We start from the raw sequence: 20,816 nt of genomic DNA, 5'->3' as shown, positions 1-20,816 counted from the left end.
TCAGAGGGCATGAAATTTCAGAAGGGGGGTGTAGCATGATTGGCTGCTATGTGTCAGGTTTATCCATCCCATTAGAAATGTTGAAATATGTTACTGTTTTTATGCATGTGTATTCATATTTATATACCGACTAATAAAGTTTTTACATTCTGTATACTTATTTTCTTACACATGCCAAAAAGAGTTTTTTCATATGAACATAACTGATTTATCTGTTGGTTTGGATTGCATTAGACAAGCTGTGGGGGAAGCCCTGCTAACTGTAGAGAGGAAAAGTGGGGCCCAACATAAAAAGTTTGCTCTTCCCTGCTCTGTATATAAAAGGCTTTTTAATCTCTCTTAAATTACCTTGATCTGTTCAAAATAATTTGGCTTCTTGGTGTTAGTTTCAAATCTTTCTCTTTATTCACCAGTTTTCCTTACAATGAATACAGATTTGCATTAGTACATTAACTTTTGTCCAAGCACCTGAAAGCATTTTATAAATATCAATCAAACCACACAATAGCTCTTACATACATATTATCACAATACACTATATGGGTAAGCTGAGTCAGAGCTTAAATGGTGTGCCCTACGTCAAAAAGAATCAATGCAAGAGTTGGGATTGAGTCTTTATTCCCAGCTCCCAGCTATAAAAATTAGACCACCTTTTCCCTAAAAATCACAAACTTTCTTTGTAAATTAACCTTGCAAGCACCTGACTTACCCATAAGCCATACTAAAACTTTTTTTGAGGTTGTCGTGAGCTGGGGTGTACATTCCTTTATTTTATATCTGTTTCATTTAAACTTTTCTTACCCTAGGAGGTCTGACAGTGCCCTGTTCAATAAAAGTGTGTGGGTTTCTAAAAAATATTTGTTTAGGAAGTTTTAAACAAGGTTATAAATCTTACCAGGTAAATATCAGAAAGAAAACAATGTTAGGCTTTTTTACAGAAATGTTAAAGAAAAATATAATAAGTAGAACTTCCTAATTAGTGGAATGTTACCATATTACAGAAGGAGCATCAATACAACATCTGTAATATGTTAAAATCTTCTTCGAAGCATAATGCTATGTAGAAGAAAGAAAAACAAAATGCACAAATTTAGAGAGTCAGTTGAGCTCTTTAGCAAGAGATTGCAACTTCCATGATGAGGGCAGGCCCACAGATGTATTAAAAATATAGTAGTAGTGTTTATTCAAGTCAGTTATCCTTCACCATACCGTACAATGAAACAATTTAACATATACAGCTTGAACTTCTTTAATCTGGCACCTTCAGGACCTGACTGGTACAGAAGAAAAGAATTTGCTGAGCCACGGGAGGTCAATATTGTCTGTCAGTATTACCCACACTTCCACTGCTTACTGGGCTCTTAAGGGTAAATTAGAGCTAAATAACAGTTCAGAACACTGAGAGCAAGGGGTGGTGGCTGTAAACAAACTTTATGGGACTGAAGGAAACTTGGCCACGCTTATGATAAGTGGTTGTTCAGCAAACTAAAATCATGCTGGACCACAGGTGCTGCTGGACAAGAGAGAGTCCGTCAGTAATAAAAGCAGCATGAACATGTTGGACTTTAAGGCCAATCAAAGAGACACTGGAAATGGAAATAGGGTGTAAAACTAATCACAGCTATTTAAAAGTTCCTCATTATTTTGTCTGGGACATTTATAATGTGTTTTAGGAATGCTGATTCTTTTGTACTGTTAAAGTTTAGTTTTTTTCCCCCCAGTACAGTGAATATTGATATACAAGACTTTCACATTGGATGATATGTATATAAAATCAGCTTTGAAAACCAAAGATTGCAATACATTTGCCAAGCAGTGGGTGATCACGCATGTCATGAACTCTGTGCTCCCTCTGTAACATGCTGTGTGGCAGGCAGCAAAGATGTTACAAAAACAAGGTGGTGTTGTGGAGGGGATGTGGCTATGTGAGTTGTCCTCTGCTCTGTGTAGAAATCACTTTCTCTTTCACAGGAAATTCACATGGCCATTAAGCCATGTAAAAAGTAGGGATAGTTAATGCTGCTTCAAATAGCACTCACTGTCCTTCCATGCTCTATGACAGTGGCATCCAGCCAGTTCTGAATCAGCTACTGCTACAGCAAATTAGACACATTATTCTGTTCAAGCCAACTAGCCACACTCAATCAGCTGAGTAGTCGCACATGGTTAGTGGCTAGTGTGTTGGATATCATAGCTCTATGGCCTCCATAGGAAGGATCAGAGGGTACAGACAACTTCATAGAAGTCAATGGCAGGATAAACTTGTGTGCGTGTGTGTGTGTGGTGATGATGTTAGAGGGAGCCTGGAAGGTGCACACAGGACCAGTGTAAAGTTAAACTTGGCATCAGTGGAACAAAGCACACACATAAGTCTTTGCACGACTGAAGCCATAATGATGGGTATTCATCTTGCTCAAACACATAGCAAAACAGTGATAATCTTGAACTGGAACTAGAATTCAGGAGCCCTGATTTTCATTCCTCTGTGTTAATTTAATTTACCCCAGTTTTCTCTTGCATAATATTACCTTCAAAATTCCTTTTGGTATAAAACTTCTCATGCTCAGTGTCATGAATGAGTGCAGGGAATGGGTTAATCTCCTGAGGTAACCTGAATCCCAGGTGAGCCAATGAAGTGAAGAGGTACAAATCCATTTTTCTTTCTTTTACAGGTTGCCTTAAAGAATAATAGTTACATTAATAAGTAAGAGAAATTAAGAAGAAACTGTAAAGCATTTAAAGAAAATGGAAAGATTTTGGTGCAGATTCTCCCTTCAAATACTCATATATGATTAACTTTGGCTTCAATATGGTTGGTTAATTGAAGGTATAATTTGGTCCTAAATATATTTCAGTTCAACAGCGGGACAACAGCACGGCTGTAAGACCTGATTGGTACGTGCACATTCACTTTCCTCTTTTTCCTTGCTCATGGGTTTGCTTGTAGGTCCTTCTTTCATTTATTATCTCCTGATTTTTTTTTTTGGTGTGTGAGAAGGAAAAGTAGCTGCGGATTGCACCTTGAGAGCAGAAGACAACATTAATGGTTTCTCTCACCTCTCCCCCCACCTATAACATCATGGAATTCCACCACATTTCCACCAGAAGCAGAGTTCCTGTCTGGGAGAACAGGACAGGGCATCATTCAAAGCCATAGAATCATAGAAGAGTAGGACTGGAAGGGACCTCGAGAGGCCATTGAGTCCAGCCCCCTGCCCTCATGGCAGGACCAAGCACTTTCTAGACCATCCCTGAAAGCCATCTGTCTAACCTCTTCTTAAATATCTCCAGTGATGGAGATTCTACCACCTCCCTTGGCAATTCGTTCCAGTGTTTGATCACCCTGACAGTTAGGAACTTTTTCCTAATGTCCAACCTGAACCTCCCCTGCTGCAGTTTAAGTCCATTGCCTCTTGTTCTATCCTCAGAGGCAAGGAAGAACAAGTTCCCTCCCTCTGCCTTATGACACCCTTTTAGATACCTGAAAACTGCTATCATGTCCCCCCTCAATCTTCTCTTTTCCAAACTAAACAAGCCCAATTCTTTCAGCGTTTCTTCATAGGTCATGTTCTCTACACCTTTGATCATTCTCATTGCTCTCCTCTGGACCCTCTCCAATTTCTCCACATCCTTCCTGAACTGCGGTGCCCAGAACTGGACACAATACTCCAGCTGAGGCCTAACCAGCGCAGAGTAGAGAGGGAGAATGACTTCTCATGTCTGGTTCACAACACACCTGTTAATGCATCCTAGAATCATGTTTGCTTTTTTTGCAACAGCATCACACTGTTGACTCATATTTAGCTTGTGGTCCACTATAACCCCCAGATCCCTTTCTGCTGTACTCATTCCTAGGCAGTCCTTTCCCATTCTGTATGTGTGACACTGATTGTTCCTTCCTAAGTGGAGCACTTTGCATTTGTCCTTATTAAACTTCATCCTGTTTACCTCAGCCCATTTCTCCAGTTTATCCAGATCCTTTTGAATTATGACCCTATCCTCCAAAGAAGTTGCAACCCCTCCCAGCTTGGTATCATCTGCAAACTTAATAAGTGTACTTTCTATGTCAATATCTAAATCATTAATGAAGATATTGAACAGAACTGGTCCTAAAACAGACCCCTGCGGAACCCCACTAGTTATACTTTTCCAGCAGGATTGAAAACCATTAATAACTACTCTCTGGGTATGGTTGTCCAGCCAGTTGTTCACCCACCTTATAGTAGCCCCATCTAAGCTGTATTTGCATAGTTTATTAATAAGTATATTATGTGAGACCGTGTCAAATGCTTTACTGAAGTCTAGGTATACCACATCCACCGTTTCTCCCTTATCCACAAGGCTCGTTATTCTATCAAAGAAAGCTATTAGATTGATTTGACATGATCTGTTTTTAACAAAACCATGCTGGCTGTTCCCTATCACCTTACCACCTTCCAAATGCTTGCAGATGATTTCTTTAATTACCTGCTCCATTATCTTTCCTGGCACAGAAGTTAAGCTGACTGGCCTGTAGTTTCCCGGGTTATTCTTGTTCCCCTTTTTATAAATGGGTACTATATTTGCCCTTTTCCAGTCTTCTGGAATCTCTCCCGTCTCTCACTATTTTCCAAAAATGATTGCTAAAGGCTCAGATACCTCTTCTATCAGCTCCTTGAGGATTCTAGGATGCATTTCATCAGGCCCTGGTGATTTGCAGACATCTAATTTTTCTAAGTAAATTTTAATTTGTTCATTTCTTATTTCAACTTCTAAACCTACCCCTTTTTCACTAGCATTCTCTATGTCAGGCAGTCCTTCAGATTTCTCAGTGAAGACCGAAACAAAGAAATCATTAAACATCTCTGCCATTTCCAAATTCCCTGTTACTGTTTCTCCCTCGTCACTGACCAATGGCCCTACCCTCTCCTTGGTCTTCCTCTTGTTACCAGTGTATTTGTAAAAAGCCTTCTTGTTTCCTTTTATGCTTGTACCTTGTTTGAGCTCATTGTGTGCCTTAGCCTTTCTAATCTTGCTCCTGCATGCTCGTGTTGTTTGCCTATATTCGTCCTTTGTAATTTGTCCTAGTTTCCATTTCTTATACGATTCCTTTTTTATTTTGAGATCATGCAAGATCTCCTGGTTAAGCCAAGGCAGTCTTTTGCTATGTTTTCTATCTTTCCTACGCAGCAGGATAGCTTGCTTTTGGGCCCTTAATAATGCCCCTTCATTTATTAGTACTTCCAATTCTTCTTGTTTATTTCCCATACTTCTTGCATTTGTATATAGGCATGTCAGACATTGATTTGGTCTTGCCTCCCAGTTTTGCCCTGACCCTCTTTTTACTCTTGCAGTGTAGCCCATACTCCCTCCCATTTCAAGTTCATCTCCCAGGTATCCATGCTCTCCACTTACCTGCAGGCTTTGCTCCCCTGCCCCCGTCGAACCTAGTTTAAAGCCCTCCTCACTAGGAGGAGCACTCTTGTTGATTGCTGTTACATTACATGATGCATATACCTGTACTTAACTAATCATAGATTAAATGTTAGTATGAAAATGAGAGTTTAGATGAAGTGTAAACTAATGAAAGTTTTTTATCTGCCATTACATTACAATTTAGACTGTGTATATCTTGAATACTAAGAGAGGCTTTATTTTGAAATCATTAAGATCAAACAGGCTGAAAGGTCTACATGGACTCTGTGTGGCTCCCTGGTCACAATGATACAGTGATCCAGGACCACACTTTTGTTACTGGATTGGTGAAATCTAATTATAGAATGTATGATCAGTTTGGGGTGTCTACCCAATTTTGTGACCTGAGATTGGCACACAGTTGTGAGCCACCTTAGACAGTATGACACTATGGTCTCCCTTCTAGATGACTAAAAACACTGGTTCAGGCAGCTAAGGCAGTGTCATTACTTGTCATTTGCATTGTTATCCCACCCATTTAAAGATGGGCTTTGGCAGCTTCAAACTTGGCTAAGGCACTGTTATTATTGCCCACTGGAATAGTGAATGAAGGCCAGAGTGCCTTCATGGAAAGGAACTATAAGAATAGATTCCAGGGAATGGGCTTATATCTCTGAACCATTTGGACGCTCACATGGAAGCGCTCCATATACAAAGCAGAGATCCCCAAAGTTATTTTGGGTAACCTTGAGAGACTTATGGGAAACTAGCAGATTACTACATCTCTGCTATTATTTTGGACTTACAAATTTAGATGCAATTGGTAATATATTTTACCTGCTTTAGACTCAATAATTTGTTTCTTTTTCTTAATGAATCTTGAGTTTACTACAGAAATTGGCTGCCAGAGTTGTCTTCGGTGTGAGAGTATCCATTGACCTAGGTAAGACACTGACTCTTTGAAATTGTGAGGAATCTAGTGTGATATGACTTTTGGCTTTATTTTGAAATCATTAAGATCAAACAGGCTGAAAGGTCTACGTGGACTCTGTGTGGCTCCCTGGTCACAATGATACAGTGATCCAGGACCACACTTTTGTTACTGGATTGGTGAAATCTAATTATAGAATGTATGATCAGTTTGGGGTGTCTACCCAATTTTGTGACCTGAGATTTGCACACAGTTGTGAGCCACCTTAGACAGCATGACACTATGGTTTCCCTTCTAGTTGACTAAAAACACTGGTTCGGGCAGCTAAGGCAGTGTCATTACTTGTCATTTGCGTTGTTATCCCACCCATTTAAAGATGGGCTTTGGCAGCTTCAAACTTGGCTAAGGCACTGTTGTTATTGCCCACTGGAATAGTGAAAAACTGCATTGCTAATTTTTCATTAAGGATAATCCTACAGTCTAGAAAATTATACAATTCAGCATATTTGCAAAGGGGAGCTCAATTCCAGGGTGGTGTAGAGAAGGCAGGTCTAAACAGGAAGTTACCCCAAGTGTCCAGGTTTTGTGCATGGAGTGCAGGATAACTCAGTGGTTAGAGCATCAGCCTTCTAAACCCAGGGTTGGGAGCTCGGTGCATGAGGAGGCCCTTCAAGGTTCTGCGGCAGGTTAGATTAAAAAAAAAATCTGTAAAATGGTGATAGGTCCTTTTGTGAGTGCAGGGGACTGGGTTCAATGACTTCTCAAGGTTCCTTCCATCTCTACGGCTGTGGTCACACCAGCCACGCCCCCCCAAGAAAGGTCATGGCAATGTGGCCCTTTGGAACATGCAACATCTCCTTAACACAATGGGAGCCATGCCCACCTCCAAGCTGCCAGCTTCCAAATGCACGCCAACCATGTAGCCGGTGGCCTTGTGAAATGGCCCAGGGCAGAAAGGGTGCTCGAAATCAGGGATTGTTTAGAAAGGCTCCCGACTACACAGGTGGCATGTGTTCCAAAACCAGCAGCTCCGAAGCACGTGCAACCGCCACTATGCCAACGAGGCACTACATATTCTGGGAAGTGCCTCATTAGCATATTCCAAAGTGCCACACCACCACAGACCCCATGAAAGGAGAGGCTAGTGTGGCCACAGCCCAAGAGATATGTGTATCTGGCAGGAGGTATTCAGAAAAAAATCAGATTTTGAAAACCAGAGTCCCCAGTTCTCTGCTTATAGACCATGGCCTTGGCCTTTTTCCTGGATGTCCAGCCAATCACATAACTTGCCACAGGATACATCTTCCCATATTATAAATGCAATTTCCAATTTCATTCTTTTAAAGGCATCTAAAAGCATGTCTACTTCATGGCGGAACCAGGAACACAATAAAAAGAGTCACTCGGTATAGGCCTTATTATATATCCAGGTCACTTGATTTATTGTAATTTGAAGTAAACTGGATTAAGGATTATTGACAATAACTATGGCTACGTCTACACGTGCAGCCAACATCGAAATAGTCTATTTCGATGAATAACGTCTACACGTCCTCCAGGGCCAGCAACGTCGATGTTCAACTTCGACGTTGCTCAGCCCAACATCGAAATAGGCGCAGTGAGGGAACGTCTACACGTCAAAGTAGCACACATCGAAATAGGGATGCCAGGCACAGCTGCAGACAGGGTCACAGGGCGGACTCAACAGCAAGCCGCTCCCTTAAAGGGCCCCTCCCAGACACAGTTGCACTAAACAACACAAGATACACAGAGCTGACAACTGGTTGCAGACCCTGTGCCTGCAGCATAGATCCCCAGCTGCCGCAGAAGCAGCCAGAAGCCCTGGGCTAAGGGCTGCTGCCCACGGTGACCATAGAGCCCCGCAGGGGCTGGAGAGAGAGCATCTCTCAACCCCCCAGCTGATGGCCGCCATGGAGGACCCAGCAATTTCGACGTTGCGGGACGCGGATCGTCTACACGGTCCCTACTTCGACGTTGAACGTCGAAGTAGGGCGCTATTCCTATCTCCTCATGAGGTTAGCGACTTTGACGTCTCGCCGCCTAACGTCGAAGTTAACTTCGAAATAGCGCCCGACGCGTGTAGACGCGACGGGCGCTATTTCGAAGTTGGTGCCGCTACTTCGAAGTAGCGTGCACGTGTAGACGCAGCTTATTAGTGGCATCATGGTAACCCATGTTTAATACCCCTTGATGATTCCCATATTAAAGTCTCAGTTCACATGGCAAAATGAGATTTTTCCCACTTTAAGTCTGAAAGCTGGTTGGGTATTTTCCAGCTCAGTTTGTTATCAACAAAAATACAGAAAATAGTTGGTGATTCTTCACTCCCCCAACCCCAGAGCATGTCTCAATACCACTACTTCAGTGGCTTTTCCTCCTAGAACAAAGCAAGTCAAAGGCAAAGCAGAGGGTTAGTTGCTAAAGTCACCCTGATACATACCATCCGAGCTGGGGCAGAATTCTGTCTTTGCCCAAAGACATCTTTTCCACCTTCAAGGGAATGGACACGTAGACAACTACGAGAAGCGGGCCTGTTTGGTTAAGCATAGTTTAATGTAATTAATTCAAATTATAGTAAACCTAGTGGTATGTTGAGAATGGAGTGCAGTTTCCCCCTGCTCACTGGACTGTAATTGAATAGCTCAGTTCTGTAGATTTCCACTGAAATTCATAGGACTACTCATGTTAATCAAGACTGCAGAGTCAAATCCTACCTATGAAAAAGCCAGCAATAATGGCCCTTTGGCTGGGCACTTCCTCTCATATAATAATTGTCTGTGCTGGTTAACTGGTCATCAAAGTCTGTACTGCACCAGTAATCATGTAAATTTTGAGAGCCAGGCATTTATTATTTTATATTGTATTTATATCATATTCAAATAGTCGTCTATTCTACAATATATAGTTATTTACTATTGACCTTCTTTTTTGCTACCACTTAAAGTTCAGTTCTTTAAAAATGACTGTTAAACATGATATCAGAGGATAACAGGTTTGTTTTCTCTATTGATTTTTCCAAAGTTTACAAGTAAAATTATATATTTTTTCTAACTGCCAGTTCCAAAAATTCATCCTAAGATCAGAGAGTCACTATTTTTTCTGGCTCTCACATCAGCTTTGGTAAAGATTCCACTTACTTATATCTGTGTAAGTGAAGACAATTAGATTGCACAAATGTAACTGAATGCAGAATCTGACACTGCAGCTACAATTTGTTGAGGATGGGTAAGTCACACTAGAAATCAGGTCACTCTCCCATGGACATTTCAGCTTTGACTTAACAAAAATATAAGATAAAGTGCATGTTCTCATTAAATAATAAGGCAAGAAGTATAACTCTGAAAACAGAGATCAGATCAGTTTTCTGACCACAACCACACTTTCATTTTGGAATAACCTCCCAAGTGCCCTCTCTGGTTCTTACTCTTTCCAGATCGTTCCTTTTAACCCTTTTCCCTCACAAATCTTTTCCAGGTGGGACTTCTCACTAGTAATCCCTTCCCTGTCTCAGGCATCCCAAAAAGAGAATTCTTCAACTTTAAAGTGATTCTGAAAGTCTCACTTAAGTGCATGACAGGATTTTATTTTGTGTTTGAACTAGATACCTACAATTTCCCTAAAATGCTTTTCCAGGAGCTGAACTAATTCAGCCCTGCAGATCTGAGCACTGTCAAAGTTTATAAATGTCCTGACTGTCACCCCTAAGAAACCACCTCTGTGCTTGGGACAGTGTGCTTTGGGGCAGGGACTGGACTTGGCTTCCTAAAGCCCCCTGGAGAGGTATGAATTACATTAGTGCCCAGGGGCTGCAATATTTGCACTGTTGTACACTGCAGTGACTGAGCAGTAGGAGCCTGTGAGTAGACAGAGCCTTGCAAAACTGCCCATATCTACAATCAGGCCCTCTCAGAGGTCCGGCGAGGCCTGGGACACTTGTAGCTTTTGAGGCCCCTATCTGTCATAGAGTGAGGCTTAATTTTAGTATTTGTTATTTAACAAATGCTTTTGTAGTGTTCTCCTGTGCAAATGCACTAATTATTGAAGGATGTGCATAAAAACAAGTTGTGAAACTTATCAAACACCAAGAAATTGACAAGCATCTGAAGCTGAGGCCCCATTTGAGCTTGAGGCCATGGCCCAATGGGTCCACGGCTGGGCCCTGTATCTGCCTTCTATCAGAGCTCTGTGGCTTATGTTTGTGGATAGAGGTGGGCCTCTACCTGCGAGACCCAGCCGGTGCGTGCCCCAAAGGTGAGCCAGGAACACCAACAACATTTGCATTTGATCCTGTCAGAGGCTGCACTCCCCCTCACTGCTGCATGGCCCTGGCCAGCTGTGTGGGGGCTCATGGGGCACGGTGGAGACGGGACCGGGGCCCGCGAAGCGCGGGGCTGTCTACCTTTGGGGCGGGGAGGGGCTCTGCTCGCGCCCGGCCGTTATCCAGGCGCCGGAGTCCCCGGAGCGGCCTCACGCTCAGCTCGCGGGAAAAGGGAGGCGGGGAGGGAATCCCTCTCTCGCGCGCGGCGTGTCTTTTGTGTTTGTACACACACCGCACGGCTCACAAGGGGACTGGAGTGGGGGGGAAGACTGATGAGGGAGGGAAGGAGGGGAGTGGGCGTGGCCAAGCCTTCCCTCCATTGTGCGCCATTGGCCACTTGGCGGAAGAGGGGGCGTGGCCAGAGCGGGAGGGGGCGGGGCCGAGCGGCGGGGCCGGCCCTCGCGAGTCAGCCATCTTTCAATTGTGCTCTCAGCCGCCGCCGCCAGCAGCAGTAGCTGTAGCTCCTCCTCGCTTCCTCCCTCCCTGCACGGCAGCCGCTCTCAGCCCAAGCGGACGGGGGTAAGTCCCTAGCTCTCCCTCCGGACTCCCCGCGCCCCCAGACCGTCGGGGGCCCCTGGGACGCCCCCGAACCCGCCGCACCAACTTTTGGGGGCCAGAAATCGCTGTTGGGAAGCGGTAGCATCTGGAGTCCTCCTTCCCCTCGCCACCTTCCCCTGCTCAGCCAGGGAGCCTGAGCTGCTCCCTTCCCCAACACCCCCAGCCCCTCTTCGCTCGATATTTGTCCCCCTGAACCCCCCGGAGCCCCACTCCAAACCCTCACCAGCATCCTCCCCAGCCCCTTAGCTACCTCCTGAGCCCAACATCTCCCCGAATCAGGGCTGGGAAGCAGCTGCAAAGAGGAGCCACTTGCCAGCCCAGGGTAACTCTCCTGCCTTCCTTCCCCTGCTCCCCACAGTTGTTGCTCAGCTTCACCATCTTGTCTCTTTTCTCTGGTCACCGACCATATTTTTTTCCTATTGCATAAAAAACAATAAAAAAGGAAAGAAATTTGCAAAAGAAACAACCCCAACTCAATGCAATTTTTTACATTTCGGTAGCAAACTTTTCCCCCATTCCCAGTTGATCTGCACCCACACGGGTTAGAGTTCCTTGTATTTTTTTGCATTATTTTTTCCATTTTATTTTTTTCCCTCTTTGCCAAAGGACTAGGGCTGCATTTCGTGATTGTTTCCATTTTGTTCGGGTCTGGGAGATGAGTTTGCCAGTGAGAGGCGCTTGGGAGCGAGGCAGTCTTTGGAAAAGCATTGCACAGAAAGAGACAGAGGCAGTGCCAAAAACAACCCCCCGAAAAGTTTGTTGCTTTCTTGAACTTAAGTCAGAATCTTTTCTTTTGCAGAATAAATACCAATTTGCGTCTATTTAGTTTTTAATTTGCGGGTATAGCTGAGCGATTGCGATGGGCAGGTTGCATTTCAGGAAGCATCGAGGGGCAGCTTGTCTACTTTCCCCCTTTTCACTGTTTTGAAAAAGGGCTTTTTTTGCTCAATGCAGACTATAAATCGGATACAACCCCCCAATGTTTTTCAAGTGATATTTGTAGCACTTTTCAGCTGATGGGGGAGCGCTAGAGGGGGCAGTAATAAGCTCTTATCTGTTTGAATCGACCTGTTTAGGTTTTGCTGCTGCATCGTTCCTGGCTAATTCTTGGGTGAAGCTGCATTTTAATAATAATCTGAGGTTTTCAGATACTTGATTGCTTTTCAATTAGATAAATTAGGCCGGTGGGGTGTTTCAGATAGTCTGCTTTCTTCTAATTCAGCAGCTGAAAGGCAAGGCTGAATGAGGCAAGCAGTTACCTAGAGTCTGAATTTCTGTGGTGAGAAGTGTGGCGTTTGCATGGCACAGAGGTATCAGGATCATTTTAATTGTTCACTGTTGTATGTCTTTTGATTCTTGTTAGACAATATTTTTAAGGTGTAAAAGAGAAATCTTCATTTCCGGAGCATCTCAGCTAGTGGCTAATTTGTTGCAGTGTGTGATCGCATGGTAATTTTTTTTACCGGTAGGTGTAAGGAAGAGAAGTTTGCAGGAACATGGCTCGTACCAAGCAAACTGCCCGCAAATCCACCGGTGGTAAGGCACCGAGGAAGCAGCTCGCTACGAAAGCGGCTCGCAAGAGTGCGCCCTCTACTGGAGGGGTCAAGAAACCTCATCGCTACAGGTACAGAAATTATCAGGGACAAAGCATGTGATGCAGCATCCCCTTAACCAATCGGAAATGTTTATCGGAGCAGAACTTTTTTCACTGGGCGAATTTGGGTGGTTTTCATTTTAATTCATGGTCAGGTTGATTTCTAGAATGCTGTCATTATTTCATTACTTGATTTTGAAGAAGTTTTAAATAATCCACAATATGTTTTATGTTGAACATTTGCACTGTGGCTTCAATTTATCAGCGGTGATTACAGGCTTATTGATTAGATAATGAATTTTAAATTATATTTATGGAATTAAGACAATTTAAGGTTTAAATACAAAAATGTCATCCAAATGTACATGCACTTTGGTGAATTGTCTTTTAATTAAAGTAATGTAATAGAAGTAGACGGGAACATTAATGCGTAGAACTGGTCATTTACTTTGACTGATACAATTCTGTTATTATTTAGCTATTTTGTTATTTAATGAACTGACACTGTAGTTAAGATAGTCCACCATTAGAGGGCAGAACATGTCTGCATATAAGCAGAACCTCTGCAAATAAATTTATGTTCAGTTAACCTAAAATGAAGACTTGAAATAGATTAGAATTACAGGTAAATCTCTTGTTGACAATTATGTTGTAATAAACTCTTTCATCCGGAAGGATCTTTGCACAGTCAAGAATTTTACATACGATTGTTCATCTTTAGGGATGGTAATTAGTTATTAAATGTGTGTGTTTCCTTTTGAGAAGAAGAGCAGAACAGCATTTAAGTTAATGTAATCTTGAAACACTGCAAATGCATATTTTAAGAGTGCTTTAGTAAAGCGCACACAGATGATAAGAGAAAGGTGGAAATAAATACTACAAATCAGGAAGTAACTTAAGCCAACCCCCCCCCACCAGAATTTGCATAATAAATTAAATATGTCCAGTGATGCCAGAAATGAACTGTGTGTGTGCAAAAAGATGGTATTAACATAAATTTTTTGATAAAACACTAATGTAAGAAAATTTCATAAGAATAGATTTTAAGTTATTGGGATAAAATGTAACCAAGGACATGATGGTTTTTCAATGCCATTTTTATGATCACAGCTATGGGGGGGGGCGCTGGTGGGAGTAAGAAGGAAGGACGTATTTTTGATATGAGATAGTCAGATGAGGTAGATCCTTCGGGAGAGAGAGTATGACTTAATTTGACCAGGTAACTCACATTAACATTATAACTTGCCTGGTGTACACTGTTAGCTTGTTAGTGTAAAACAGTTAATGTGTTGTACGCCTTTTTTTAGGCCAAAGAAAAGGCTTGTTACCTATCCATAGGTGGAATGCCTGTTGAAACCAATATAGTAAACCCTCAAAATGTACAATTTCAAGTTGCATCTAACTCGCATTAACATGAGAGAAGTGCAGGTCAAAATCCCACTCACCCTCCCCGCCCTGCTCACCATCCGTGCACAGCTCTGGCTCTCACACACACGCGCGCACGTGTGCGCGCGCGCGCGCGCGCGCGCGCACGCGTTGGGGAAGCAGCAGCTGTGGATGCTCCTAGCCCTGGTTTGCTCCCCGCCCCACTCCCTCCATGTAGCTCCAATTCAACCTTCCCCCACCCGCCTGCAGCCCTAATCCTAGCCCCAGGCTTAACCATCCCCAACTGCCCCCTCCTACCCCAGGTCTTAACATTAAAAAAGGAGCTCCAGGTGCTCTTGCAAAATTCTCGTTATGTGAGGGTTTGCGAGAATGGAACCCTTGTGTAAATTGACGATTTACTGTATACAAATGAGGGATGAGATCAGGCCTTCACAAGTCAGGTTTTTGTTGTTTTAAATAGTGGGATGTGTTTAGTTTTTTTAAAAGCGAGCATATCCAAACAGTTTCTAGCTCAGATTAGAAGAGCATGTATTGATATTTGAAAATAATATGGAATATATAAATGTTAACTTTTTTTTTTATTAATTAAAAGGCCGGGTACTGTGGCTCTCCGTGAAATCAGACGTTATCAGAAGTCTACTGAACTTCTGATCCGCAAACTTCCCTTCCAGCGTCTGGTGCGTGAAATTGCTCAGGACTTCAAAACAGATCTGCGCTTCCAGAGCGCTGCTATTGGTGCTTTGCAGGTAAAACTTAGAGGAAGAAGAACTTATTTTTAGGCCTAATTTTAAATTGTTTTGTGTGTGGCTGTTTGTAGACGAGCTTGTGAAACTCAAGGCAGTCATCATTTTGCTTACATTTGTATGCATCTGTATTCATGTTCAGAGGGTGGTAAAGTGATGTTCCTGTATACTTGTGTAGTTTCCCAATAGTTTGAGCAGTGTGAGTTAGCTGGTGTTTCCTCATGCAAAGATCTAAAACGGGTGAGCAAACTTTTCGTGTCATGCTTCACTTTTCGTCCCTGCAATTAGCAGGGCCCCCTAACCTGTCTAATGTACTATAAACCAGTGGAAATTTTGGTTATGTTCATATGCAAAAAAAACTCCAAACCCTTTTTGGCATGTGTAAGAAAATTAAGCATATAGAATGTAAAAACCTTATTAATCAGCACATATATGTGAATACATAGACATAAAAACAGTAACATTTCAACATTTTTAATGCGATGGATGAGCCTGATAACCAAGTGCCAATTGTGCTGTGCCCCCTTTACAAAATTGCACGGCCCCCTCAGGAGGCCTTCCCCCTACTTTGCTTGCCTCGATCTAAAACATCACAATGACCTAAAGAAGCATCTCTGATTGAAACCACTAATAATCTTTTTAAAAAATTGTGTAAACAGATTATCTCTCAAGAGTATCTTAAATTCCTGAAAAGGGCTGATCGAGGAAGTCCATTCATCATGACTTCAGTGGAACTCCTGGGATATTGTTGTAGATATGTGCACAAATTAATCTGCAGTAACTTTTATATAGGTGTCCTTATGTTAGTAAAACATGGAAGTGACTTAAAAGAATATTTTCTTCAGTGTAGTAGCTGATAGAGCAATGGTGTTGCCTTTGTTTCTGTGGGAGAAAGAATGTGACAGGTCAGTTCCATAACTCGTGTAATTGGCTGTGCTGTTTCTATGGTTAGTCAAAACTTCACTCGATTGGCGGACTCCAGAAACAGGCATCAACCAGTTCAGTTCTAGGTGAATTGATGCTTTGGCATTCAACTCATCCAAAGTAATTAACTTGTTGTTGAGTCATAATTTGATAAAATCTAGTTAATGAAACAGCTTGATAAAAATGGCATAAATATATTAAAAATGTAAATAGCTCTCATAAAAATCTCTAACTTACCAAATGCAGAAATAGTACTTTACTCATAATGAGCTGAGAAAACTATTCCTTCCCTCTCACTTAAATTATGTAGTTAATATCTTTGAAAGCCAAGCACTTCGAGAGAAGATAATCTGAATGTTTTTAATTTTAGGTTTCAGGAGACTTTTAAAAAAAAACAAACAAAAAAAAACCCTCCACAGAGCACGTTGAGATGACTAGAACTTGCCTAAAATACATTTAGTATAACAGTGAATAATAACTGCAGATTTGCTAGCATTTCAGTTATGTTCTGCAAAGTATATTGGGGAATTGGTAGTTTTTTATTGATCCTAATCTTGAATTTATTTGGGCAACTTAAATCCTGAATAGGTTTTTTTGTTTTTGTTTTTTTGTTTTAGTTACCTTTGTGCACAAACATGCTTTGGCAGTTTTCAATATTGAGTTTTAATATAGCTGTAACTTAATCACATAGCTGGATAATGCTGCTAATAGAATTATATTATAGCAGGGGTGGCCAAACTGTGGCTCACAAGCTGTAGGCAACTCTTTTTTTATAGTTCAGTGAGGCTCATGGTGAGGGGCACCCTAACATCTGCCTTCATTTTCTGCCTACCAGACTGGAGGGGATGGGTGGGAGTGACGCTCGGGACTTCTGCCAGAGAGAGTTGGTGCCCATTGAAAGTTGGGGAGGAGAACTCCTAAGTTTGTTATGCTCCCCAACAGCTTGAAGCATGTCCCCTCCCAGTAGCCCCTCTCTACAGATCTGCTTGGAGAAGCAGAATCTCTTCCCTGCCAGTCTCGCTTTTTTCTTCCCCCACACTCTCTCCCCCCCCGGGCACCGCTTACAGCTTGCTAGTTCCAGCAGCAGCTGTGCAAGGAGGAGGTCTGGTGGCACCAGCACACCTGGGCAAAAATTGGAGGGGAGGGTCGTGAGCCCATATGCTCATTATGTGTTACTTCTTGCTTCTGCCCAATAGGGAGGGAATTCTCAGGGTTTCCGCCCCATGGAGTTTGTCTGCCAGGACTTGATCAGGAATGGGACTGAAGCCTGGGCAAGGTTTTCCTGCAGTGTTGAAGTCCTGAGCCCTCCCTCCCCACAGGACAGAGACCTCTTCCGTGGGGCATAAGCCTCAAGATCTCCCCCTCTGAGCCCTGACAGGCACATCCCAACTCTTGAGCTTCTGAAGATTGAGTTATGCAGCTTGGGGTGTCAGTTTATCCTCCCCATATTACACATCCTTTTGTCATTGTAAAAATTAAGGTGCTACAGGACTACTTGTGTTGTTTTTTGTGAAGCTACAGACTAATACAGCTGCCCCTCTGAAACAAATGGTCAAGTGGTTGGCTTATTTCTAAAAGATTTTACTTTATTACTAAAGCAGAGATCTGTGGCTTGTGACTCAAACATGCTTAACCTAACTGCTGATTTCAGTATGGTTTCATTTGCTTAAGCATGTTTGTGTTTGTGGGATAGTGGCATGAGGCTTTTAAAGCTGCTCTTTTAAAACTGAGTGGGGAATTCTCAAAAGTCTTAGGTTTGTCTACATGAGATTTTTACCTAGAATTAACTGATTGGCCTTTGCAAATTTACTTAAGGTTGTGAAAAACATTTCAATCTGGACACATTCCACTTCTTCCTTTTGAGTCAGGATAAAAACCTTTGCTTTACTCTAGTGCACAGTCTAGGGGCAAACCTTGCCCTGCAAAAAAAATGTATGTTTATTTTTCTAATCCTGTTGGCTCATTTGTCTTATTGTAAACATGACTGAAAATCCCTATTAAAATGTAGGCTAATTTGTATTGAGACTATGTTGTGCACTCCCTTCTCCCATAGACTTTAACTTGACCGCTTCACTATATGTTAACAACAGAGAATCTGGGTTTCTATTAGGCTAACATGTGTTAAGACTTGTCATTAGTAAAACCTGTGTATTGAACTTGAAATAACTAATTCAAGTGAAAATCCTGGTGAAGAAAGATAATTGGCAGTTTGCACATGGATTATAAGGTTAAGCTAATGGTGATGTGGGAGCCTAAGTACCCCTTTTGCTTGTTGTGACACACCTTTCGCAGTTGTCCTATTATTCCATTCACAAGTACAGGTCAAAAGAAGAGTCAGCATCTATATAGTGTATAAAAACTTGGTCTACCAAATTTGCTTTACAGGTATAGAAGCTGTGGAACATCTGTGTGGCCTTCATACTGGTTTCTGTATTGTGTATTTTAGAAGCGAACTTTGAAGGTTACTTGATGGTAGAATTCAGACTCTTGCTTGCTTCAAACATTGTAAGCTGTTACACTAAACTCAGTAGCACTCTTAATCATAATACAAGTTAAACCTCTCTAATCCAGCACTTTCTCATCCGGCAATAGCCGAAGCCTGTCATGATTTTAGTTGTCTGGATATGCACTTTTCATGGGTGTGACCAAGCTTCGCATGGTCCCATAAAGTTTGTTTGCAGCTACCAGTCCTAGCTCTGTGTTCTGTGCTGTTATTTAGCTCTAATTTACCCCAAATGTTTTCTAGGAGCCCAGTAAGCAGTGGAAGTGTTCATAATGCTGCTAGACAATATTGACCTCCCATGGCTCAGCAAATTCTCTCATTTAGCACTGGTCAGGTCCCAAATGTGCCAGACTAGAGAGGTTCAACTTGTAGTGGGCTTTAAGTTACCAAAATGTTTTGAAAATGATTAGATATTTCTTTAGTTTGTAGTGGTACTGCTGTAGCTATAATACTTTCTAATATCTTACATTTTGCTCAAAGTGTCTTTCTAATCATTTTCCAGAGAATGTCAGGTAAATAGCACTGGCATACCAAACTTTTTTGGCCAAAGATACAGAAAATCTTTATCTAATGGAGTAAATGCAATGCTGTTTGTAGGGAGGAAGGGAGAGATGCTCTCCCACAGTACTGAAAATACTAAACTGTTGGTATGTTCATAGATAACAGCCTTCTTGTGGTTATTTGAGATCCTGTATACTTTTATGTGCTGGGTGTAAACAGTTTCTAACTCTTCATTTTTTCTGTAATAGGAGGCAAGTGAAGCCTACCTGGTTGGCCTGTTTGAAGATACCAATCTTTGTGCTATCCATGCCAAACGTGTCACAATCATGCCAAAAGATATCCAGCTAGCACGCCGCATACGTGGAGAGCGTGCCTAAACTCCACTATGATGGGTTTGTCCTTCTCAATACAAATCTCTTCTTCCTGTTATTGGTAGTAATGAACGTTAGATTTTTTTTTTTCCATGGGGTTAAAAGGTACCTAAGTATATGGTTGCAAATGAAAACATAGGGGACAGAATCGGGTATTGGCAAGTTTTTTTTTTTTTTCCATTTTCATTTGTGTGTGGATTTTTAATATAAATGCGGGGACATAAAGCATTAATGCAGTCAAAAATGTTTCAGTGAACAAGTATCAACACTTCAACTTTATAACAATTATAAATAAACCTGTCAAATTTTTCTGGACAATGCCAGCATTTGGATTTTTTTAAAACAAGTAAATTTCTTATCAATGGCAATTAAATGGTGTTTGTAGCATTTTTATCATACAGTAGATTCCATTCATTCGCTATACTTTTCTAACTGAGTTGTCCTACATGCAAGTACATGTTTTTAATGTCGTCTGTCTTCTGTGCTGTTCTTGTAAGTTTGCTATTAAAATACATTAAACAACTCCTGCTTTTAGTCTTGTTTTTTTTCTTTGTTTTTAGTTTTTTGTTTTTTTTTTTAAACCGATTTGGATTGTCCTTGATACAGTGTTCAATGTGTAGACTTTTGGAAAACTTTGCTGCTGATTTGCTCTTCCTCCACCAGTTTTAATACGGAAAAGTAACATTTTTAGCATTGTTTTAACATTAGGTTAGGTCCATAAGAGTGTGTTCTCACATGAGCTGCTGTAGGTGCTTCTTTAAAATGAAAATAAAGTTCATTGTTGAAGGAAAGTGACAGATTTGAGCCTCTAATCACATCAGGATTAAGCATCACTTTCTGATAAATGTATTAAATAGGTAAAGAGATGGACGTGGAAGCAGTGTGGAAACCAAGAAGAAAATCATTGGGTAAGAGCTCTAAATTTTCACTATATATTAAAGAAGTTGGGAATTTGACTTTTATACTTCAGGTTAAACCTGTGCCTTCTTGCGGAATCTGGAAGTAAGCCTTCAATCTGTGCAAAACATAATCAAAAGAACCTAGAACAAAATCCAAGGCAAAAGATAGTTTTGGAATTTGTTCCCCTCCTCAGACTCTCCATCCCTCCCACCCTCATTGTGAATTAGGTGATGTTTGCTTTGTTTTGCGCCTTTTTTTGTTCTTGTTGAGACAAATCTTTGTCCCTGTTGGGAGCACACTTGCTTGTAATTCCTACTACCTGTTCAAAATAGTATCATAGGGTCTCAGTATTCGCGAGGGTTCTGTGTTGAGAACTGTTGCGAAAGTTGGATTTCGCGAGTGCCGCTCCTGCCTGAAGCCCAGCTGCTGGCGCTTTCTGCCCAGGGTCCCAGGGGAAGCGGCTGCTGTGGCTGCTCACAAATACTTGGATTCACAAACTCTAGGTTTGCAAATGTTGAGTCCTTACTGTATAATACTTGCATGATAAGTCACCTTTTAGTTTTGATGTCTCATGCAAGTAGTGAATCAAGCTGGGCAAATACTGCAAATGCTTGTATTGGTATATTCGTTTTATTTTTTAAACTCACTTCATGCCCTTTGTTCATTTTTAGT

The 20,816-nt window shown here is 41.7% G+C and overlaps 1 protein-coding gene across 1 annotated transcript; it reads left to right on the top strand.

The window, feature by feature from the left end:
• Positions 1-11,055: 11,055 nt before the first annotated feature.
• H3-3A (H3.3 histone A) lies at positions 11,056-19,766 on the top strand. The gene is made up of 4 exons (XM_074989876.1): positions 11,056-11,183; positions 12,692-12,846; positions 14,795-14,948; positions 19,122-19,766. Exons 2-4 carry the CDS (start codon positions 12,719-12,721, stop codon positions 19,248-19,250), a joined length of 411 nt encoding a protein of 136 aa, XP_074845977.1. The 5' UTR covers positions 11,056-11,183; positions 12,692-12,718; the 3' UTR covers positions 19,251-19,766.
• Positions 19,767-20,816: the final 1,050 nt, after the last annotated feature.

The sequence above is a fragment of the Carettochelys insculpta genome, chromosome 3 (assembly GCF_033958435.1).
Source record: "Carettochelys insculpta isolate YL-2023 chromosome 3, ASM3395843v1, whole genome shotgun sequence".
In the NCBI taxonomy this organism is placed as follows: Eukaryota; Metazoa; Chordata; order Testudines; family Carettochelyidae; genus Carettochelys; species Carettochelys insculpta.
Note: the sequence above shows the minus strand (reverse complement) of the source record. Positions and strands in the feature narration are given on the sequence as shown.